Source organism: Epinephelus lanceolatus, chromosome 4, assembly GCF_041903045.1.
Source record: "Epinephelus lanceolatus isolate andai-2023 chromosome 4, ASM4190304v1, whole genome shotgun sequence".
Classification (NCBI taxonomy): domain Eukaryota; kingdom Metazoa; phylum Chordata; class Actinopteri; order Perciformes; family Serranidae; genus Epinephelus; species Epinephelus lanceolatus.
In genome coordinates, this window is record NC_135737.1 from 24987732 (window position 1) to 25012969 (window position 25238).

The 25238-nt window shown below is 41.1% G+C and overlaps 1 protein-coding gene across 3 annotated transcripts in view; it reads right to left on the reverse strand.

The window, feature by feature from the left end:
- LOC117259716 (syntaxin-1A-like) overlaps positions 1-25238 on the reverse strand; it is a 96205-nt gene that overhangs the window by 13481 nt on the left and 57486 nt on the right. For all 3 annotated transcript variants that reach the window (XM_033631352.2, XM_033631353.2, XM_078167079.1), the window contains exons 4-6: positions 17433-17507; positions 10867-10940; positions 9509-9617 (exon numbers count right to left, since the gene is read on the reverse strand). In XM_033631352.2, the coding sequence (XP_033487243.1) occupies positions 9509-9617; positions 10867-10940; positions 17433-17507 (258 nt within the window). The remainder of the gene's footprint in view (positions 1-9508; positions 9618-10866; positions 10941-17432; positions 17508-25238) is intronic.

Here is a 25238-nt window from a genome sequence, read left to right on the forward strand (position 1 = left end):
CATACAAATTCACCCCCATACAGTTGTCATAAATGTTGAAGACCAAAACCGTATTTTGCAGCAGGCTGTAAACATGTTAATTTTTGCTGCAAAGTTGGACATTTAAAGATGGGGGTCTACAGGGATTGATCTGCTTCTGGAGCCATCCTCAAGTGGCCATTAGAGGAACTGTGGTTTTTGGTATTTCAGTGTTGGTTTCATTTTTTAATCCCGGAGGTCCGACTCGTATGAGGATAATCAAGGCTGTAAAATAACTGACTTAAACTTCTCCTGAGACTCACATTTACTATTTTCTCTCCCTCTGTTGATCTCTTTGTTATGTTACGGTGGATTCTAATCTGTTTTGTAGATGTAAAGTCAGGCTGACCTGAATGCTTTGAAACTTTGACGCTTGTATCATTGCCATGGTAATCAACATCTACATCAGTATGCGAATGCTTCAATTTTTGTTTTGTTTTTTCACCACTAGAATGGTGAAGAAAACTGAAAGGAGGTGACAAATGAGGCCAGTGTTCTCAGCAAGGTCATCGACCCGCAGTTCAAACATTAAATTGGCTGTCTGACGCAGGAAAGGAATAGGTGAGACAAATTGCAGCTGGTTATCCGTGGCTAGCAACTGTAGTGAAGCACTTGCTTTGCATCTACCGATGAGGCCTGAGTTATTAATGACTTACAGAAACATTGCTTGCAATAGTCCACCTTCTCTTACCTCTCTCTATCACTCTCTCTGACACAGACATAGCGGTGCTAATATTACCAAAGTCGGCTAGGGTTTGGGTGATTAATTAGCATTTCTGAATATATTTGATGAGTATTCAAGGTCCCATCAGGTCCTGTAAAGGCTTAGAATATTTGCATGTAATTATCACTAAAGCTTTGAAGCCCCTAAAATGGTATTCGGGACAGTCCTAGTGTGAAGGAGTACAGCCAAAACTGCTCATGATTACCTACTGAATTCTACCATTGGTCCAACACTACCTCTTTTTACAGTTTGATTTATTTTCTATGGTTTAAAAAAGGAGTGATCAGACCACTAACATATGATGGTGAGGCTCTGCACTTTGGTGTGTTCAAAAGAAGGCAGGTCACATGCAAATACTGAGACGGAAATATCAGTCATGTTTGGTACTATCAGAACAGTTTGGGTAGTTTGCACATCATTTGTAGTGTTTAAAATTCAATCTCATACTTGTGAGGACAGGCAAACATGATTAAACAGGCCTCATAATGCTTGGGTGTGCAGCTAAAGGAAAATTAGGGACATCACCTACTTATTTTCGAACTTATTAAACTTTGGCTCCCCCCAAAAAACTTTATATCTTTCTATCTACTGACCTGTACCACAGCACATCTTAATGCTTCCTACTGCTGATGTGTTTGCTCCTCATCCATCTTTATTTTCCCAGAGAGAGTTGACCTACTTCATAAACATTTCCCTATACCTCTTTGCTACACCTAAGTTAATATCCTGTGTCCTGCAGAGCTGCTTCTCTTGGGCTCCATTTCTGCTCCACTGACACAGTCAAACTCTGTCAGCATCATCTCCAATCCTGCCTTCGCGCATTAAATTCTCTGTGGGACTAGATACAGTATATACAGTGCAGTATTATCTCTTCCCCATGAAGACACCCCACATCCCCCCAAACAATTACCTGGAGTACAAAATGAGCTGAACAGTTAATAAATGAGCAAAAGTTTGATGTGAAAGAGAGAAAAAGCTAATGTTAAAGTCCCAGCAGTGCAATTACACAAGTTCAATCAGTTACAACTAATAAACATGTAAGATGTCACAGCTTGCAGAAAATACAAATCTAAATTTGCTTTTGTTCAGACAGAGTGTTTAGGTCTTTGTTTTAGCCAAGAAAAGAAATGTTACCTCTTAGATTGTTTCATTTGAAGATTTTTTTTTAAAAAGGCTTAAACAGGATAAGTATCCATTAAGGAAAAAATAGATAAATAAAAAAGAAAAGACACTTAGACTAAACCCTACTGATCTAAGTAAGAGCAACATCTATATTGTATAAGATTGTGCTGAATGCTAAAATGGGCCTACAATAACATGTAGGGCAGCCTTAATTGCCATGTATAACCATACCCTTTTATGGTGCATACAATATTACGCTATCAAAATAATCAGGCGGACAGTATTTAGAAATCTCCTGCTTGAAAAGTTAAAAATGATCCACTGTGGCTTACAAGTATATCCGTATGCTTGAAATAATAATATGGTGATTGGCCAATATGTTCCAGTAGTACGTAACTGTTAGCTTACTAGTTAGCCTTGCTGTTATGGAAAGAAGCCGCACAGTGATTGAGCATTAGCTAGCAGGATTGCACAGGGATCTATGGGTAACAGTTAGCGTATCACATTAATTTTTTTATCTAATTTTATTTTATTTTTTTACAAATTATCTTTGGTCATATAATGATGGATTCATGTTAATGTGCATCTTTAGACATATTTTATTTTTTGAAAAATAAACACAAAAAATTAAATGACTTCAATTAAACCACCAAACAGTAATGTGGTAGCCTGCCGTGTCCAGACCCAATTCGCAAAACGCAATTGGGTCTGGACACGGACTGTACATTTCCTCTATTCCCGAGGGGCGGTATCAATGGCTGTCACTCAAAGTGCCCCTTCACGCAATTGGAAAGACAGAAAACCAATCACAGTAAACAAAACGTGTGACGTAGGCTAGCACAACGCGACTGTAAACGGACCATGGCTGAACATGGCTGTGATTCCCAGCTTGGTCGCTTCCCTGACCTGCTCCTCCATGAGAGCAACTAACTGAGAAATAGCCACTGGGTTTTCACTGAGTCCCATCTTCTTCCCGATCAACGGAGCCAGTTGGTAAATTAAACTTTTACCAAACCCCGTAGGAAGGACCGCAAACACATCCTTTTTTTCAATAAAAGCTTTCAGTGCAGCCGTTTGCTCTGCTTTTAAAGAAAATATACATCATTGTGAAGTGAAAGGTAAAAATGCGAAGTGATCTTGCTCGATTAACCATTATTGTGTAAAGGGTCACATATGGTATATTTTGAAAGTCAAGCCGAGAGCCAATTAAAATTGGTCTGAGGGCCACAGTTGGCCCCCGGGCCAGACTTTGGACATGCCTGTGCTAGATGATTCGTTTTCATCCATAATGTAACTGAATGGACCTGCTTTGTCAGATATGGCTCTGTGTTTTCCCCTGGACCCCCGGCAGCTGTGACTCCTAGGAGATTTTGGAGGCAACTACAAAATCTCTATTCATGACCTAATCAGTGTGTGTGAGCATGTGTGTGTGTGTGTGTGTGTGATGAAGGCCTCAGTGCAGAGCAGGTAGGTTGATGGTGAGTGATGATGCTTGGGAGTCAGAGCCGATGATTGCCTTCATGAACAGAATACTGATGAAGCTGCTCTCCAACCTGCGCGTGGACATGTGTCCATGTGTGTTTCAGAGCGCACCTTTGTCCATTTATCGCTACATAAACAGGGCCTATCATGTCTAATCCAAACTTCATATCCATAACAAAGCAATGAATTTCATTTGGTTGTGGCTAAGTGGTCCCGCTGTTTCATTACTGCGCTCGAGAATCTACTCATGTTCAGCGATGACATTTTGCAGCTTGACAAATGAAAAGACACAAAGAGAAGCGAGAGACCACGTTCACCACATAGCTGTGATCAATTCCCTGTTCTCCAGGCCTCCCTTATAATAAATAATCTCTCTATCATTAAGGCTAAAACTACAACATAAAAGAGGGTCACAGTTAGAGTTGAAGGACAGAGAGGAGTGACAGTGAGTCATGGATAATTGTGAAGAAGGACAAAAAAAACGAAGGCACTCTGGTGCTTCCCTACCCTATTTATCTCAGTCCCCCCACAACCCCCCCCCCCCCACACACACACACACACACTCCTCATTGCCTTTTTTTTTAAAGCCCTGACAGGCACCGAGGGAGGCTCTTATTTGTTGCCATGGAGACCCAAACCCAGAGAAGCCTAATATGAAGCCAAGAAGTCTCACTTCACCCGTAGCATTTATGGGCTATTAAATCATTCGTACTATGTTGCTACCAGTAGCAGCATCATTTCATTTCCATTGTTATGTAACACAAATGAAGTGAGCCCCCCAAGGAACAAGAGCGAAAAGGCAAACCACACAAATGTTCACGCACGCAGAGCAAAGGAGCCAAGTGATTTTTTTTTTAATGCTTCAGTTCGCTTCATTTACACCTACAGGAATGAAAAAAACATGTACAGCTCTATCTGCACACATGTAGACCAATGTGTTGGCTGTACACAGGGAATGTGTCAGTGTACATCGTCATCTTTTTCCCCTGGCATTGTGAGTGCGTCTCTCCCAGCTAAAGGAGTGTCCGCAGGGAAATAAAACATAACAATCAAAATGTCAAAGAGGTCCTGCGATGCCTGCGACCAACATCCCCTCCATCCTGCTGGGCCTGCCTGTTTGCTTATGGAAGCAAATAAATGTGTGATATTCACAATCAATAATAAACTAAAATCCTGCTGAAGTGATTGGATCTTAATTGGCAATGCAAAAATCTTCCAACAGATGTGATGTTAAGCTCCAATGAGTCACTCCAAGAACATGAAGGCTGAATATGTGGCTTTCAAAGAATAGTTTAACATTTTGGGAAATACTGGTATAATTGTTGGCTTTTTTGCTGAGAGTTAGATAAGAAGACTCAAATACCCCCGTCCATTTAAGTGTTTTTCCCTAAGGGCAGCATATTTTTTAAATTCACAGCAATGGGAGCACCACATATTTACTCTATGCTAGGAGTGTCAGCAGCATGGTGAGGTGCTGAGCATCTATTCTGCACTTCCTCTGAGTGCCAAGAGTCGAAAATATGTTCAACTTTGGGTAAAACGCTGTGCTCATCACTGTTAATTTTTACCGTACAACGTACTTCAGCTTTCCCTTCATCCAGTGGAAGCAGTCTACTTCGTGCCAGCATTTTTACATGTGCGGATATTCTGTGTCATAGCAACCAGATGCAACCAAAGTATCTCAGCTGAAAAAAAAAACAAAAAACAAACAAAAAAAAAAAAACACCGCGCCTCCAAATTGCTCTCAAGTGCTTCGAGCTGGGCATTTTTGGATGAGCACCTGGCATTTTCAGCTGGGGAAAAACACTTTGATGGATGCCAGCCACTAAATACAAGGCTGGAGACCAGTGATAGTTAGCTTAGCTTAGCATAAAGACTGAAAGCCAGGGGACACAGCCTGATCCTGACGTTAAAAATCAGCCTATCACTACCTCTAACTGTACGTTCAAACCAACAGCGACCAGAGCTTCCAAAATGGCGGAAGTCATTCATTTTCAATGAGAGCCTGGCGACTTGGGCAACTTGGGCAACCTGGTCATCAGCCGCATGTCTTGGGCAACCAAAGCAACCAGAGCAGCTCTGGAGGGAAGTTAAAACTCGTTTAACTTTATGGTAATGAGCTCTGACGCGGTTTGGCGACAACCAATGGGAATGCTGACGTGCATTGATGAAAGAGGTCCCAGAGAACAAGCCATGTAACTTTGGTTCCGACAGCACCGACAATGAATATCGAGACGTTTATTACTTGCATTCGCGCCCACTCAGTCCTTTATAATGTGACGCTGTTCAGTTACAGAGACCAAAATATAAAGAATGAGGCTTGGGACCACGTCGCGGAGGTAGTTGGTTGGTCTGGTGAGTTTTAAAGTGTGTAATGTTAGTAATAGAGAACAGATTTGCATGCTAATGTTGCGACGTAGCATGCAAGTCTTCGTTGCTTGGTTTGAGTGGGATGACATATGTTTTCTGTTTTCACTGACCAAACATAACTTTCTGTGGGCCAACTATGAGCTTTTTGACTGGACAACAGCAAGCAGCAACTACTACACTGCATTCAAGCCAGTAGTCCGCTTTGCGGCTCCTTTAAATTGACAAGCACGATCGAACGTTCAATGGTTCACGTGATGAACGACTAGAGCGACCAAAGCTGTCATAAATATTTTTGACCGTCGTGCTTCTTGGGCGTCTGCGACAGACTTTGCCTCTTTGGAAGCTTCTGGTTTGAACATACAGTAAAGCTCACTAATTAACATGTTGTCTTGCGTTTGTTTGACTTGTACAAAAACCCAAATGTAAAATCATCTTGTGGTTTTAATGTTGGTCATGAACTGGATTATTTCTTGGCAGGGAGCAGTTCCACCTGAATCCTCGACTGATTGCTCATAAAACTAAAACAAAATGACATTTTTACACTTTGATTTCTGTATGGATCAAACAAACACGAGTGAGTTGTAGAGGTGCTGGTAGGCTAATTTTATTACCTTTGGACAGAGCCTGCTTCCTCCTTCCATCTTCTGGCTCCTACTTCACACCATACAAGCACAAGAGTGGTATCAATCTTCTCATCAAACTCTTGGCAAAAAAAAAGCAACTAAGTGTTTGCTTTCTACAGCTCAGCAGCTCCATATGGAAACATTCTTTCAAAAGAAATCACAGTTTATTAATGAGATAGGGAAGGAAGCTACCCAAACTGTTAAATAATACAGCATATTCTGCAGAAGTGAAGTGCTTGCCTCGGTATATTAAAGGTGTAATGGAAGTGTCAGCAGCATTCTGATTTTTTTTTTAACTAACTATATTTTCCTGCTTGGGATAAGTGCTGAAACCCAGAACAAAGCCAATAGAATATAAAAATGCGAACACAATGTGACTTATACATACTGTAAACATGTATGCCACAGTGTTGCTATCCTGTTTCTCTTATCTCTGCATCCAGCTGCGAACTGGAAAGGAGTAAAGCAGCAAAGGAAACATCGATTCTGAGTCTGTCAGACCAGACTAGGTCTCCCTCTGTGTGTGACACACTCTTATTGATTCACACACAAACAAGTCAAACGGGTTGGCACAACAGAAATGCTGCTCTCTGGCCACATAACCCTAAACAAATTAAAATGTGTTAGATCAAAATGTTATCTGCAATTTTGTTTCCTTCAAAACCAGAGACTGCATTTCTTTTAATGCTACAAATTTGTAATTTTCATCGTCCTCTTTGCTCCCACTCCATCTCCGTACTCTCCCTGCGTGTCTAATCCCTCCCCTGACGACAGGTGATATCAGCTAAGGCCTCCTGTGACTCCACCAGCTGACAAATCAAATCCAAATGAATCTGGAGGAGCTCTAGGAAAAATTGAGTCAGGTGTGTGTTTTTATTCCACAAGGACGTGTTTGTCCTTTGATTAAGCCCAGAAAGTGCTGTGCGTTGTTGCCGCTGCTCTTTTGACTGAACCATACTCAGTATATATTGGGCAGCGCTCACACATACAGACCTGCTGCATGTGTCTGACAGATGGCCGGAGGAAATTACGTCTGTGCCAAGTGCCTCGCAACAAAAGTGCCCCTGCTCTCCTCTGCTATTACCACTAAACGAGTCATAGTTGACTTCTCTGCATGCATGTGTGTGTGTGTATTGTGAGTGTGTGCCTTTGTGTGTAAGGTGACTGTATCACGATGACTGTTAGGGGCAGCTGGCGCGGCGCAGCCTGCCTGGATACGGTGGCAGAGGCTATGTCAGTGTCTGGTCCAGGAGCCCGGGGCCTGCAGCTAATACCTGTCAAATCATATTACGCACACAGTGTGAGGAGCCCAGATCGGAGCTGGAGCAACCTGGCATGGCTATGCATATGGATGCTGGTGATGCGTGTGTTTTGGAAAGTGGTTTTAGTGCTTTTCACAACACTAGGTGAATTCTAAATAAAATATTGTCTGGAAGGGATAAACTGACACTTCTTCGCGCAATCTCCACAGATAATTGGGTGGGATTATAATGGCTGGATTTAGAGCTTTGATCCTCTGCCTTAGGCCCAACCCAACCTGCAGGGTTTGGGCTGGCTGTATAATCTTCAAATTCCCTAACAGGTTGAGTCGGGTTGGGTTTGCTCTGATTTCCCTTTGTTTTTTTTGTTTTTTTTTTTTTAAATGCAAGCCATATAGACTGTGTAATGTTATGAATAATGTATGGGCTATGCTGCCATTAGCCCCTCCCGACTCCCGCCTCTCATTAATGAGGAGAAATGTTATACAGTCTCTATTTAATATACATATATAGCACATGACAGTTTTTGGGCTGTGCTGAACATTGGGTAAGAGAGGGCACATGTCGGAGAGATTGTGTCACAAATGTCTGTAAACAAAACTGAAAAGACTTGAGCTGAATTTAGCTTGTAATAAATGTTTTTACGTATATGTGCACGATGTGTTATGCATTTATTATGTGTTATGTTCAAGTCTGAGTTCTATGTTTTGCCTGCCTGCCAGACAAACTTCCCCTTGGGAACAGTGAAGTTGAAGAAGTTGAAGTGCATAAACAGCCGACAGCTTGGAGCTAAGGTAAATTATTTGCAACGCCTATATTACAGCCTAGTTTTTCATAAATAATACATGTAACAAACAGTGAAAATGTAACACAAATGCAGAAGAAAATAATGCACTTGGTATTTTATCGTTAACATTACATGTGGTTTCATAAATCAAACTGTAAGTCAACCCAGTAGAGTGAATGTTGATAGGTGTCAATTGATGCTTATCAAAAACACAATGCATTGAAAGCAGTTATGGAACTAACAGGATGTTGTTGCTTACAAAGTTTTCTACTGCCAGAATTCACAAAGAAAAGGCCTCAAAAATAGAAACGAGTGAAGGACTTGCATTAGCAAACATGGGAGGTCTCACCACATGAGTTCCACTGAGTTTGATGTTCACATTTTGGAAGGAAAAAGAAATTGATGCCATGCTGCAGTAGATTGCACGTCTATAATTCTGACATGAACTAGTCTTAGAGGAGTATACATTAAATCACACATGCATAGACACATACAGTAGCAGCACTGCCACATCTTAAATTCACATCCTCACACTTTGGTAACAGTATGATTGATGACATACTATTGCTGTAAATATGGATAATAACAATACTGTGCAGGTGTAGAGTGATTCTGACAATTCAAAGCGAGATGGGGAATGGTGGCACAGGCTATATTTTTAGCCTAATTAACATGACACTAACATCTATCTAGTAATGGGGGAGGATGACAATGAACTGGATGTTGCTTTGGCTGAGGATAAAAAGACATGCAGGGAAATATGACTTTTTTTGTCTCATGTTTACTGTTTTGACAAGCTTGTGAAATAAATGAGTAAAGAAATCATAGACAGCTGTTTTGGAGAAAAATGACCACAGCTGACCAAAGGTTTCACCTATACAGTGACCTTTGTATGTATGGCAGGTCTATAGGTAGAAAAAAAAAAAAAAAAACAGAAAATTGCACATATGAGCTTGTTAGTCTCTATGAAACATCAGTGTTTTAAGAAACTAGACAACTGCACAGTAATCAAACATTATGACCGGGATGAGATGCAGATGTGTTACTGTAATTCACACAGTGTTGCCATGTGCGCAGTCAGTATGAAGGGTGGTGGATGGTTTAGTCTCCCAGGTCTACTCACTGATCTCCAGCTGTCTCTGAATGCGTCCCTTGCAGCGCTCCCTGTAGTCCGACTGGGTGGTGTTGTACTCTGACATCACCTCGACAAACTTACGGGACAGTGTGGAGTGCTGGGGATAGAACGAGGAACAACAGCAGAGGACACCAACTTTGTAAGTAATTTAAATTGTATATGAGCAGGAGGTGCGCAGGTGAGTAGCTGTGTCCACATTCCAGACACACTAATTCTAAGATCCTGTTTACATTTGGTTTTAAGGTGCGTTTCAGGGTTTGATCACAAGTGGACAGCTGAGACACATCGCCATTCACACCCGTGTCTACCATATATCTCCAGCTGACCACACACTGTTCAGATTTCATTGCTACCTACGTCACTTACGCTAGAAGGTCAAAGGGCCATACGCACAATTATTATGTCCACACTCTTACCGGGCACGTTTGCAGTTTTGTGTGTGCCACTGGAGATATTGCTGTCGGCAGAATTCAACTTGTTGGTCACCCAACTCATCGTAAAAACAACAAGCGTTGGTGCACTGTCACCAAAACAAACACATCCTGCACTGATAATGTATCATTTCTTTTACGTCCTTGTCAGGGACGTATCATGATGCATTAAGACCAATTCATAGTTACCGTGTCTGCACGTCTACAATGGTCTGCTTTGGTTTGTGTGACATAAATGTTGTCATCCACCCATGTCTGCCAGGGTCCGCACAGACCCAAACATCTGTGTGCAGCCCATTTTGTGACCGCACAGACTGTACACACACAACAAGCGCGCTAACTGTGCACTGTGCACTGTGCAATCAACTCAGCCGCAGCAGCCTCACCACAGTGAAGTTAGGTTTACGTTGAATATTAGACAAACATTGACTCCAAACCCAGTGGTGTCTTCACCTGATGTTGGCAGTATAGGAGGATGGTAAGCTCGCCTCCCAGCCCTCCTGTTCAGTGCTAGGAGCTGACGCAGACCTTCAGTTGTACTATAAACATGACAAACAAACTGCATGACCTCAGCAGTGTGCACTCATTCAATGTGGAGTATGTTCGAGCCTTTAGTTGCCCAAAACACATTTTTAAACAAAGTGTAAAAAGGGTCTAAATAAGTTTGGAGTATACAGAGTGTTCATACTGAAAAAGTGACAAATTAAGTATACTCAAAGCAGTCACTGAGCATACTAACAAATACTGGATTTCTGATTGTGCTGATGGACACAGTTGTCCCATAATGCTCTGCACAGAGGAACTGGAGGAGCTGCAGGTAGCAGTGAGACCGTCTCAAGAAGATTTGGGTAAACAAAAAGTAACATTTTTATAAAACATTTAGCTTTGTCTTCGTGAAGTTTAATTGAACTGTACCTGTGTCTTGCGTATCCTCAGGTCAGCTGATGACCTGTTCTGGCTTTCCTCTTGTTCAATGGTTTGCTGGATACCTGAAAAGATACACAAAGATGTAGAGTCAATTATAGGGCAAGTGCTTCCCCTAAAAATGAACACCAAGACAAAAGTAAAATAAAAACTACACTGTCGTTGGCTGCCTCTAGAAGGAAAATATTTCTAAGCAGTAGGGGGGCTAAAAGTGTGAATCTAAGTGTGGTACACTCACACAAGAGGAAAGTTGATGAGGTTCATAAGGTCGAAAAAGGGTTGCATTCATGAGGGCAGAATCAGCATGGCAGTCTGCCAAATGGATTATGAGATACAATACTTTACTTTGTATGCAAAGCTGACACTTTGACATGAAGATGGTACGAGAAGAAAGGTCAGGGGGTCATAAGAAACACAAGGATTCAACGTGAGGAGATCTTGAAAATCCACAGTAAATTTCATAGATATCCATCCATTCATTTTGCAGTACCTCACAATGTGTTAGTCAGGGGAAAGAGTGAAATTATGGCTGCCTGAGAGAAACTGCTTGGGATAGAAATCACCATCAATAATCCTCTGGAAGCTGGATCAATTCACACCAAGTTTAATGGTAATCTGGTCAGCAGTTGTCAAGATATTTTACTCTTACTCTACCGAGAGTCAAACTGACCACCTTGTAAACCTTCGAGAAACTAAAGCTATCAATAATTCAACACCTGTGACCAAGTGGACCTGATGTATATACACCTACAATTACAGCCAGAAAAAAAACATTTTCCCCATATTAGCACTTTCCTTCTGCTCCCTCACATCCACAGCTCAGGAAGTCATTGTAGAGAAGCTGCTGCTGAGCATACTGACGTAAATTAAAAACTCTGTCAATGTGAGGCCACGTGAAACACTCAATCAATTCAATGTGAATTAAACCCAGATGTCTGAACCTGTTTATTTTCACTCTAATTTTTCTGTAAATTAAACTGAGAGAAGATGGCATTACCAGTCGCTGCACACTCAGAGACCTTTTGTGAGATGTCTGCACCTGCTGCTTTTATTGTACGCGTTGTATGCCTCCCTGTCTATGGAAACAGCTTGAGCCGACAGGGTAAACAGGTTCACTTATAGTTAATGAGCAATTTCATGTTCAAAAATCTGGTAATTCTTCATACATTTTGACAGATGCTGCAGCATCTCTGAAAAATCTAATATTTAAAACATATCTTCAATCAACATCCCTACAAAGCAACAGCCTTTTTCTTGAACAATATGTATGCCCTCTTGTGACAAAGCATGCATTTCCTGCTGTGCAACAACAATAAAGTTGAATCCAATCTAATCTAATCATGTGGATTGGGATTTGTGGATGGTGTCAGAACCTTTGTGCCACGTCTTCACATAGTCAGGCTACAACAGAAGTGTGTTTAAAACCCACTGAGCATATAGTAAATTAGGATCCTTATTTGTATCAGTGTAGAATATTGTGTTTAGCTTCAAACGCACATTATGAGTTTAAAAACAAGAGCTTCCTATTGTATATCTGCATGCCAAAAAAAACACTTTGGCACACCTATAAAGGGTTCTTGGGCACAGATGCTTGGGAGAAACAAGATAGGGGATAAATAGTACTGTGTACTGCAATATACTGAAAAATAAATACATATATACACGACAATGGGCCTCATACAGGAGAAAGTCTTACTCTAAGTGGCAGGTACAACTTAGAGAACTTCTGAAACTTACACTTACTGTACTCTTGTACCCCTGACTTTCATCAGGTTAAACAAAAAGTGTGCAAGTTTGTGCAAATAAAACAGGTTTAGGATAAAAGTACTAAATGTATAACTTGCATTTTACAAACACAGCTTCCTTGGATAGCAAAGGCATGACTCGCCCTCCTCTGCCTTTCTTTGCCTCTGAGTGGCTTACCCTGACATGCCTACCCTAACCCTACTAATTCTACACCTACTTGCCTAAATCTAACCAACCCAGCTAACGGAGGCAATAAGTGCGAGCCAACCAGAGGCAGAGAATGACACGTCAGGCCTTTGCCATCCTAGGACACGGAATTTCGTGTCCTGGAGGAATGTGTTTTGTGACCCATCCATCTTTACTCCCATCAGTGCGTTGGTCATGTGATCGCAGCCTCTCCAAAATAAGTGGGTTATACACGAATTACTAGCTCATGATTACACAGGTTATGTACAAATTTTGGCATTACTTCTCATAGGAAAAACACACAGTGCGTGGGAACAGCCTGATTAAATCTACATAGACCATCATGTGAATCATTTATCGTTTGTTTTAAAGAAATTCACTCACTGGATCTGTAAGATTTTTTGGGAATTATTTCAAAGCAAAACATACAGTAAATGATGTCAGTATGTCTTGAGGATCTATCCCAGGGTGCAGCCTGACAAAGATGGAGTCACTTACTGACCGACACACACACATACACACACACACGCAAACAAACACACACACACACATACAGCGGGCACACATACGATTACACAAAGGTATCCTGTGGCAACAACTGATGTGAACTGGAGCGACACTGTTAGCGGCCTGTGATGCAGAGCCTGTTCTGCCTGATAGCGCTTGTGTGTATCAGTGTATATATATGTGCACATGACACTGTGAGTATACGTGTGTGTGTGTGCCTCTGTAGGCTTTAGGCACGTAGGACAAGAGATAAGGGCTATTATCTTCTAGCTCTCTGCACTAAAGTTGTGCTCTACTTTCCTGAAAGATCCGGTATACCCATATTTTATCTCTGTCCCCTACTCTTCGACACCTGAGTCATATAGGGAGGCAGAGGAGAGTGTTCATATAGAGATGAGAAAGCTGCCAGCAGGAGAAACTCATTAAATATAATAAAACATGGTAAATACAGGAAAACATAAAAGATGTGTATGAGCAGTGATGTGTTATAAAATGCACAACCAAAGCAGGAAAGGTAGGATTTGGCAGGCAAATCAGAGAATAAGAGGATTATAGGTACACATACGCATACATACATATTAACACACAGGGATAAATAACAAGCAAGAACTTTCCTCACACATGTTGGGAGTCTAATCCAGGACCAGCTGCACTTCCATTATGCCTGCACACAGTATGTTACTGTAACATTAATCAGTTTGTGTGCACAAGTGTGAAAAAAACTCTAAACTGTGCGCACGTGCACTTTGATCACAGACACCACCTCTGTGGTGAGTGACACTAATCACTCTGCCCACTGCAGCACAAGCTCTAAACTCAGTTGGTCTGTTAGCTGCCAAATGTTATACAGTTCACTGTCTCTTCATGTCTTGTTATCTTCTCTCTTCTCCTGTGAAAGCTCTTGCATCATCACATCACATGAAGACAATCAGCTGCACAGGCTGGTTATGGATATGGTCACAATACTGTGATACAAATTTCAGAGCTAAACTAATTTGCGTTTTTGATTAATCTGCCTCTCTATTTTCTTGATTATACAAATTATCCTTTGGCCTGTAAAATCAAATGTCAGACAACAGTGAATAAATTGTCTTCACTACTTCCTAGATCCCAATTTGGCATCCTCATATTGGCCTCATTTGTCACACCGACAATCCAAAACTTAAAAATATTTAGTTCACTAAAGGAAGGGGAGCAAATCTATGAAAAACTGAAGTCTTGGTTTATATGATAATTTGATGATGAAAATAGTTGCTGACGAAGTTTCTGTCCATTGACTTACTTATTTACTCAAGTACATGTGCTTAGTATACTTAAGTACAATTTTAAGGTAGTTGCTTCATTTATTTGATATCTTAGTTAGCGGTCACTTTGCAGATTCAGATTACGAACACAAAATACAATCAAGAAATAAATGATAATGTATTTTTTAAGGTTATGTAGTGACAAAAAGTTCCGCATTCACCAGCTGCAACACTAAAATAACTTGTGACTCTTTTGCAGCTTTTTCTGGGCCCTTTTGCTGGCTCTAGCACTCTTGCTTGAACTACAGACTGTATTCCTGCATTAGAATACGGAGAGTATAGCATCCCTCTTTTACCCTTCAACAATTGTCTCCCTTGGCTATGCCGAGTAAAACCATGCCACGCTGATTTGTGTTTCCATTGTCAGTTTAGATATGCCATGCCACACCAAGTTGCGCCGAAGAAGGACCTTCTCTTGAGTAGGTCCAATAGCCGGGCCGCCCCCTCAAGCAGGTAGCGGTGACGTCTCGCCAACCGCAGCCAACCCCAGATGACGCCCCCAACCCCACCCAAACCAGCGTGTCTGTTGCAAGACTCGACTCACCTCTGTCTGCAGGAGACCAGAGAGAAGGGCGTTTTTAAAAGTCTCTATGTTTAGCTCTCAGTACTTTTGTAGCTTCTGACTGAATCTCTGTGGTTTGGAGTTTAGTTTAGATATCTGCTTTATTTTACTGTCTCATGTTTGTTACCAGCCGTATTAGAAGTTGTGGAAAGTTGCCACTTGAAAACTCAACATTTCTTTATTTTGCTGCTTCACAATAAAAGTGTATACATAACAAAATAACAGGGGACTTTTATTGTGAAGAATCTATAGGATTGCCTTTAAAGCCCCTACAAGGAACTTTCATTTTGAGTTGATTTTGGCGACCCTGTGGACAAAAGCGGTAGTGTTTTGCCAGAATGAAGCCTACATTTCCCATGAGCTCTAGCGCGTATTGTCGTAAAGACGCTTACCTGGCTCACGCATGTGTTTGTTTTGATGATGAATGAAACAACAAGATGGGAAAACTTTGCCCCCGCTCCTATCGGGGATCCCAGCTCACCTCTGCCGCGCCCCAGCTCCACCTCCCCAGCGTAAGCGGTATGTAGTATGGAGCGGTGCCTCGCCTCTTTATTTCTCGGCACTCGCTGGACCCTATTGATGCCTGGCTGGTACCTGTCGTCGGCCCGGATGAGGTGTTCCAGCCCCGCCACCCTTGCTCTCCTCGTCCCCGCTGGCGCGGGGTGAATCTGCGCAACCTGCGGCCTCTGTGTGTGGCTCCCTGGACAGCTAAAGCCGTGGACTTGCCGGCTCCTGCCAGGATTGGGCTGGTAAATGCTAGATCGCTAGCGAACAAAACGTTTATCCTGAAGGATTTCCTGACTTCCCGAGGATTGGATTTTCTCTGTGTGACTGAGACGTGGCTGACTGTTGGTGAGTCCAGTGCTTTCACAGAACTTTTACCCGATGATTGCTGCTATTTTAACTCCCCGTGGACGTCGGGTCGAGGAGGAGGAATAGCGACTATTTATTTGTAAGCAGCTAGGTAAGATGACGTGTGCCGTAAATCGTTTCATCCTGGAAGCGACCTGGGGCGGACCTGGAGACAGTTTCCTAAAGGTATGGATGTACACTATATAGAAATAGCTTATCTTCACACCGATGGTCTCATTTGCTGTTGTAGGTCACGCACAGACATCAGCAGAAACGAGAGACTTTTGCATATCCAGTTAAAAGTTCCTTGTAGCGGCTTTAATAAAGACATGTCTAGTAATACGGCAGGGAGGAAAGTAAACGCCACAGTGAGATGTTGATGAAGAGCTGCAGACAACAGGCTCTTACTGCACCTCTGCAAACAGCTCACCTCCAACAGGTGAACTTCTTTTACCAGCCCTGCTGTGTGATGGAAAAAACATGCAGCAAAAATATCAGGGAGCTTTAGCCGTGGATCAGCACTCTGATGTCTAAAAGCAGAGCAGCCATCAGTTTTAAGACACACCTTCAAGAAGGGAGCCCTGCTGTAATGGAAATGCAAATCCCTGCAAAACCAAGCCAAGCCAGCCCATGACTGTTGAAAAGGGGTATCTCACTCTCTCTCCCTCTCTCTCAAACTCAGACCAGACTCAGACCAAACAGTAAAACTACTCAGTGCGGATTAAATATAAACAAAGATTCTGTTACTATGCTTATTTCTTGCCTAAAACGTTTTCAGAAACACATTTTAGCTTTCTGTTTAACTGTAATACAAAATTACTTGTTGCCAGCTGGCTGCCATACTGTTTTCAGACAGGCAGCGTTTATTGGTCTGGTGAAGCACAGTGCATTCTGGTAGTTGCAGGTTTTCTATCTTGAGCAAAAACAAATGTCACAGCCCTCTCCCTCTGTTTTCTCAGATCATACAGCACCAATTCCAAAAGTACAGTATTTGTGTCTTCCTACTGCACAGGCAGCCCAGTTTTATGCAAAGACCATCTTTCCAACAGTGAAATACTTCTTTAACTGACTAATGTGTTAGCTCTGACAGACTTGAGTAGAAAATCCCACATATTGGAGCTGAAAGAACACAAGATGATCATTTGTATAACAGTGAAAATAAAATTAGATAACACTGAGTAGCATGCAGCTTCAAAACACAGAAATTAGCTTGTTTTTCTTGTTTCATATTTTTGGCTGCTGATCAGCTCTTGGAAGTTGTGGCAATATGACACCATTTGAAGTTCTGTGTACTAAACATGTAATCATTTGGACACAAACAAGCACAGAGCTTCACTGACACAGAACATAGTCATTAGTTGCAGCTCCAGCAAGAGAAGAAGAAGTAGAATCATACTCACTCTTTAATTTGGAGCGTATTTTGTTGGCCAACTTCTTGATGTCTGCCATGAGATCCTCCAGCTCAGCTTTAGTTTCTGAGTGAAGTAGAAAAGAGAAGCGGAGAGAAGGGATTAGTAGACTTAACTAACTCATCCACTCACACAAACCAGCCACTCCCACAGAGACAGAATCAATACTGGCACACAAGAAATGCCTCTCAGTGTCACTCCCAAAAGGGACAAACAATTCATCAGATTCAGTCCACAGCAGCACATCTCGTCCTTCATCATGCTCGAGTACCAGCATCCTTCACTCCCCTCTACAGTCCACTGTCCTCTTTCCATCCAGGCCCACACCCTCAAACACTCCACTGTGGAGACATGAAGATGAAACTCATGTGGGTTGATGGGTACATGTGGGTGTTGATAAGTAAGATTAGCTATTTTGGTGACCAGATGAACAAGTGAAATCATGATGGATGCAGTAAACAACAGGATGAATGTATTGTTTCCAGCAGAAGAACAGGGCAGATTTTTAGTGATGACCAAGTGAATCATCAAACACTCCTTCAGCATGACATACTGACAGTTTTCTAAATGGAAACTGTTCTTGTCCAGGAGGCAAAAAGGCACAAGAGAGCCCCAAAGCACAACAGCTCAGCAGCTTGCTAAATGCATACAGTACACAGCAGCCCAAATAAATGAAGAAAAAAGCTGTTTCATGGAGGTCAGGCCACATCCTGAGGAAGAAAAATAAAAATTTGACTTGACTCCTCTGCTACTAATGATCTGTTCTGTATAAAAATGGAATCAGCAAGGAACACTTTCCCAATCTGGTGTGCAATGAGCACAGTTTTTGAATTTAGGCCAGAAGCTGCTTGCAATAAACTAGCTCATACCATATGTTGTTAAACACGACCAAAGTGTTTGTGGCTGTTTAGATCGGCCACACTCGAATGTAGGGAAAAATAATCCTGTGGTTGTGTTATAATTGTTCCAACGGTGATAACTGCAACGATCTGTCCACTAATCAGCTGACATAGAATTTAACTGGCATCTATTTAAAAAACTGATCAAGCATTTAAGTCATTTTTGAAGAAAAATGACCAACATTTGCTGGATCTAGCTTTTCAAATCTGCGGATTTGCTGCTTTTCTTTTCATATATGACAATAAACTGAATCTTTGGTCAAATAAAACAAGCTATTGAAACAGATCATCTTAAGCTGTGGGAGATTTTAACGGGCATTTTTCTTTTTTATTTGATTTTAAAGCTAAAGCCATTAATTGATTAATGGATTATTGAAAATAAACATTAATTCTGCTTTTGGACAGTGTTTTGTTGCAGTGTTAGAATATATTCACTGTGTTTCACTCATTTGCACTCAGGAAAACAAAAGTAATCGTATGAAGAATGAAAAAAAGAGCGCTTTTACTTCTGCACAGCTGGATAATCACTGCATTGAGCAGGCTTGGACAGCCCAGTCACCTGAATAAACCATTGAGCGTTTCTGCAAACCATGGACAGGATATGTTACAGTTGTTTGTTCCATACATATCACAGTAATCAGAGTCAGAAGAATGAGGTTAAGATAATATTTAATCCAGAATATGAGTGTACACTTTGGCAGAAAATTTATGTTGATTAAGATTTAACAGAAGTCTTTGTGATCTTGATATTTTGTGATCAAGGGACATCTGAGCAGCAGCAGGATAAATCCCCCCATGGAGTCCAGACACTGGTGGTGGTGGCTGATGACTGCTGAGGCATATGGGGCTAATGAATATGTAAAGACTAGGTGGTGATGGGGAGGTGGAAGGTGCGCTCAATGGCAGCAAGAAAGAACTACGGCTAAGAAAGAACCATATTTAAAATGAGGAGCAGTAAGATGATAGGCTGACAGAAAAAGGGTATCACTGTGCTATTGGTTGATTGTGAATCAGCTGATGACTCAACTGGCAGCCCCAGACAATGACACCTAGAGACAGTGAGTGGGCATACGTGCAAGGAGTGAATGGCAGGGGGAGAAAGAGAACTTACAGCCTGAGGATGAAAAGTGTTGTCTTCCTGAGTGAACTTTCGCCAGAGGTTCATATCAACATTTCTACTGTGATGTGATGTATGTTCAGATTACATGTACATGACAGCTAGCTAGAGGGGCTGCCAAGCCGCAGACCTCTGTTCAAGACCAACAAACAACAAAAGTGGTAACGTAACAAGAGACTGGACATTTCTGGCTGTTTGTATAAACCAAACCCTGAAATTTAGCCCAAAACATCATGTTTTCCTAACCCTAACCAAGTGATTTTTTGCCTCGACCTTACCACACGTTAACCACAACCTTGTCACAGCCTCAACTGAAAACTGAAATGTAAATAAAAGTAAAGTTTCAACACATCTGCTTCATATGAAACATACAAATGTAACATATCCATCGGCTGCAGAAACATACAATGCCAACATTTATTCTGGCGATTGGGTCAGGTTAGGTTGCTAGATTTGGAAAGTTAGGCATTGCCAAATTCAGATAGTGAAAAGGTGGAGAGAAGATGCTCAACAATCAGACAAGCACCTAGTTTGGAGCATAGTGACACCTTTATGTGACTTCAACCTGGCTTTGCACGATTTATTTAGTTTGAGTTTCTCTACTGTGCTTCTTCAGCATAACCAGTACAGTCAAAAAGTCGTTACATTTTTTTACAAATTCAAATGTAATTGCTGATGCATGTATCAGCAGTGTTTCAGTCTTGTCTTTTTTTGATCACAAACACCCATATCCTCCACATTTGTGCATGTACAGACGTAGTTCTTCTGATCAGCGCAAGCTTCAAAAGGCAGCAGCGCTGAAGGACGGCTGGAGTGAATGTCATGTCATGTTGTCAAGTTGCTGATAACACACTGAAGTTTCCTTTTCATCCTTTCTCCCTTCTGTTGAAACTGCAGCCCAACCAGCAGTTTCATAATCATATTCCACACATTTCAGATTATTGCACATGGGAGATAGCAGTGAAAACACATTTTATCTAATGCTATAGTAATTTACAGTGAACCGATTCATTAGGTCTTATTTTGTAGTTGCATAAAAAGTGAGAAAAGAAGGAAATTGGCTATCATAGCTTTTCCAACATGCAATAAAGCAAACTTTAAACTGCCTTTGTTTTCATCACCTCAAAATATAGGAGGTGTGCACTATTTGATGCTACAAGCTAGTATGTCACCATCAAAGTTCAATTAATTTAACAAAAAACATACAGGTGTGTGAGTCTGTGGTCACTGCAGTGCAATTATATAACAGAAAAGGCCTATACATGTATTCATTTACTTAATTACAGAGCTGCAGCTCTCTAAAATCACATCCATATTATATAAAGAAACTGTATTATGCCCTAATTGTATATTGTATATCCTGTAATTATATGTTGAAGACCAGGGGGGAAAAACTGAATAAATTCACACTGCATTAAAAGTTCAGTCTTTACCGCATTCATTTGTGAGTTTAGGTTTTATTTTGGTGCAAAGGTTACGTCATCTTGCAACACTTTACTTTAGCTGGCCTTATTTGGCATTCATAAGCAGCATGTAAACATTTAATAAATGGTATATAACACACTATAATGTAGTTATTACCTCATACAAAGACATTTGAAGTGTTAATTGATTTAGCATTTATCCACATTTACACTATAACTTTTTCCTATTTTCCTATTTTCCTATTATCTCCACCAGGCGTGAGTGAGGCACAATACCAGACAAATCCACCCCCATTTTTGGCCTCTTCATCACCAACTTGACTAAAGGAGCCAGGAGGGACAATTCCTCCAGCCGCAGCTGCGACCAGGTTTTGTTCAGAAGCTACTAAAAATACATTCATCCTCATAATTATATCATATTTCACATACAGAGCCGTTAGCAGCAAAACTCTAGCTGCTTTGTGCAACGTGCTGTTGCTCCGTCAAAAATACACAGGGCATGTATTTTTGTCAGCTTTTGGGGACACTCTTGAAACATGCTGCATGATTGTCTAAAATGGCCGCGATCAGCCTGGTAGCACCCAGCCGGAGATGTGCACTCCACTCAGTACACCTTTCTAGTAACATCTGTGTTTTACTATATCGTCATTGTCTATTTACACAGCATCGAGTCATGAGTGGCCACAGGAGGAGATACAGTTGTTGACAAATACATTAATAAACACTTATATTTGCATATAATGGCATTATAGAGCATTATAAACAATTTATTAAATTTTTATGCACTGCTCACAAAACAAGAGAGGGTAAAGTAAGTGCCCATCTATTTTAGTTATTTCTACAGAGAGAATAAAAAACCGAGTCTGGACATGAAAGAGAACAAAGGGGAGAAAAAGGGAGAAAGCAGAATGGCTTTCACTGACACACACAGAGACACACACATTACCCTGGAGCATTAATTGCCATTTTTAGCACATTGAAACAAGTGATTATGGAAGTCATTTATCATCTTAATGCCAAAAGAGAACCAAATCTCCATATGTTAACAAGCCCCGGGAAGCCAGCAGATATAAAAGATGATCTTTAAAAGTTATTCAAGTCAAACTAATCAATCAAACCAAACTGCTTGCTGCACTTCTTTGTAATGAGTTTGTTTCTGCACAGCTGCATAAATCCCAAAGATAAATATGAGACAGGGGGTAGCCCTTCTAAACTGAAACCTATAGCAAAGTCTAAATGCAAATTTGATAACACACTAAGAGGAAGACTTACATCACTGGTAGATGTTCAGTTTTAAAAGTTATTTGCACATATTTTAAATAAGGAAAGAAGCTTTAAAACAATGAGATCATCATATTGCAAATCTACTTTCTATGAATGCTTTTCATGGCAGTCTGACATATCACACTTTGACTATTAAAAACAACCCACATGGCTGCATACTGAGCTGAAACTCATAAACACCAACAGTCAATAGCAGAAGATCCACTAATACAATAAGGCATCACTGAATAATGTATGTCGTATGAGGCAGCTCATACCATAAACAAACATAAGCTGGGATAAATCCTCAGATGAGCTTGTATGATAACGTAAAATTACACCAGCTTACTGGAGATAGTGAGCCAATTACACGATGATCAGCAAAGTTCTACAAGCTTTTAATCTGCTTAACAGACAAGTTACCATATCAGCAAACACCAGCCTGTGCGACACACAGCTCAGCGGGACAAAGCAGTGGACATGCAGAGTGCTATCTGATAACTTCATTCTCATTCACAGAGGAAATTACATCATTTCATACCCAGCTGACGATGACAGGTTCATTTAAATGTTAAGATGGTCTTAGCATAATCAGGTGGGGGTTTTTTTTTCCTCTGGGTTTTTTTTATAGCAACAGCCAAGAGATGACAGGAAATGAGGAAAGAGGGAAGAGGGATGATAGGCGACAAAGGTCCTTGACCCAACTCAAACCAGGGAAGTTGCAATAACATGCATCTCGAGGCCACTAGAACCCCCACACAGGTGTTGCTGATGCTTCTTTAAGATACTCTATTGAGAAATTGACCGATATGAAAGTTAGGGTTTTTTTCTATGAGTGAGTCCACATCTAATTTATTGTGTGCACAAGTATGCAGGTGACATAATAAGGTCTACACGTTTCTGCGAATGGTTTCACACTATTTCGCTGATAGTTTCGACAGCTGCCAATGGTTACGTGCAAAGACACACAGCCATGCACCAACAAGGAAGACTGCAAGCATGAAAACATTGGATGCAAACAATGTACAATTTAAAATGTTCAACAAAAATCAGTTTTCTTCGTGATTTATGAGGAAGGAAAAGCACATTTGCCAGGCCTTAAGGGTACACACAACACATTTTGGTAAGTAACGCTGAATGTTAAAAAAAGCAAACTCCACAGGGTGCCTCCATAGGTATACTATGCAGGATTGTCATTTATTGTTTCCAAATGCCAGCAAAAAAGAAAGTAAAAGCCAACAACAGAGTCACCCTATGTTGGAGTTTTGCCTCACAATACTCTGGATTCCTCGTGGATGCCAGCTGCTCATGGTCTGGCACCTGTGCGCTACCTTTTTATAAAGCTGTGACCTCACCTGAGCGCTGAGGGGGTACACACCCATAAATGTACCGAGCACAGCAAATAAGGAGGAAATAAGGAAATACACGAATAGGTCAGAGTCTCTGCAGAAAAATACACCACCACACAGTCCTTGTGGGTCATAAGTGATGACTGAGAGGATGATATACTCTCTCAACTAGAACAGAAAATTAAAAAGCACAAGTGTGCTGCAGTTACAAAAAGAAATGAGGTAGAGATACACAGAGGATATTCAGGGAAGCCAATTAGATAGGACAACTACAGAGGAAACACACATCGCGTAGCCTATCTGAAACATGAGATTCTAAGGACAGAATTAAATATGAAAATGTATTTTTTCCGCAAGTAATTCTAAAGCAAACACTTGCATCATTACCATATCCCTGGTATACATTTGAATAAACTGGTGCCTCTTGTCAATAACTGTGCTGCTAATGGCAAAATGTATGCAATATACAGTAAGATGGTCAGGGTCAGTGACCAAGCCGAGGAGGAGGGCTGAGGTCCTCAGGGCAAAATGAATAAGCAGTGTTCTGTGGTGTGTGTGTGTGTGTGTGTGTGTGTGTGTGTGTGTGTGTGTGTGTGTGCAGAGTGGGAGCTGTTTCATAATTGTAATCAGTTATAGATCACAGATGAACTGTAATCTGATTATTGTTAGTCTAAATGAGGGTTACTTCATTGCAATTAAAAGGAGGTACTTTTAATTTTTGGATGTTCATCTTTGTGTCCACTTTCGCACCAACTTGGGGGTGTAAGGGTTATGGAAAAGTGTCTCACTTATTCCTGTGTAACCATAGCAACCTCTGGTACAACGACATAACAACTGAGCTTAGTTTGGGGCCAAGCATGGACAGTGTGTATGTATGTGTGTGGTATTTGTGTTAAGGAGTTAACTTAGATTTCCCCCTCGTGGTTACCAAACAGAGGAGACCAAGCTGCTTGATCAAGTATCTATTCAGCCTCATTATTGGCCGCCTGAAAAGAGGAAGAGAGCAGACACCGATGAGTAAGTGGAGGGAGAAGTGAGAGGGAAGCAAATTAGAGGGCAAAACTGAGGAGTCAATTGAGCTGTGGCTTCACACTCCATCCCTCTCCCAGACGCTCTCAAATGAAATCTTCAGGTCACGCTTGTTGCCATCATTAAGACTGTGTTGCTATGGCGATGTGTGCAGTTGGTCCTCTTGCCAGCGTCAAATTGTTTCAAAGCGGCAGAGGGAAAGAGATGCTACGAGGCAAGAAGAAATGCAGCAAATGTGGAAGCTAGAAGGAGGGCAGAAAATAGATGGTATTCCTATATCTATCAAAACTTAATAAATCTATTTAAGGATAATCTTTATGGCCTTTTTAAGATAACAACATGAAGTGGCCATCTGTCTTTAGGAAATTACCAAGCCTTTAAAAAATGAAACAATATGTTTGTGACCCCTTTTAAAAAGGTTAATGTAGACTCTAGATTGGCTTGGGGCTAAGAAGCTCAGACAGTGTAGGAAAGTTGAGAGATAGTCTAAAGACATCGAAGTGCCAGTTAGGGGGTCGCAGAGCTAATACCAATTGGTTAGATTAAAGGGAAACTTAAGTATTTTTCAACCTGGACTCTGTTTTCCCATGGTTTTGTTTCTGAGTGAATAATTTCTTCTGTGAATATGTAAATTGTATATACATGAAACTAAGCAGGAGACCCTCTGTTTTCAAACACAAAAAACCCATTTAATTCTCATTCCATTCCATTTTTAT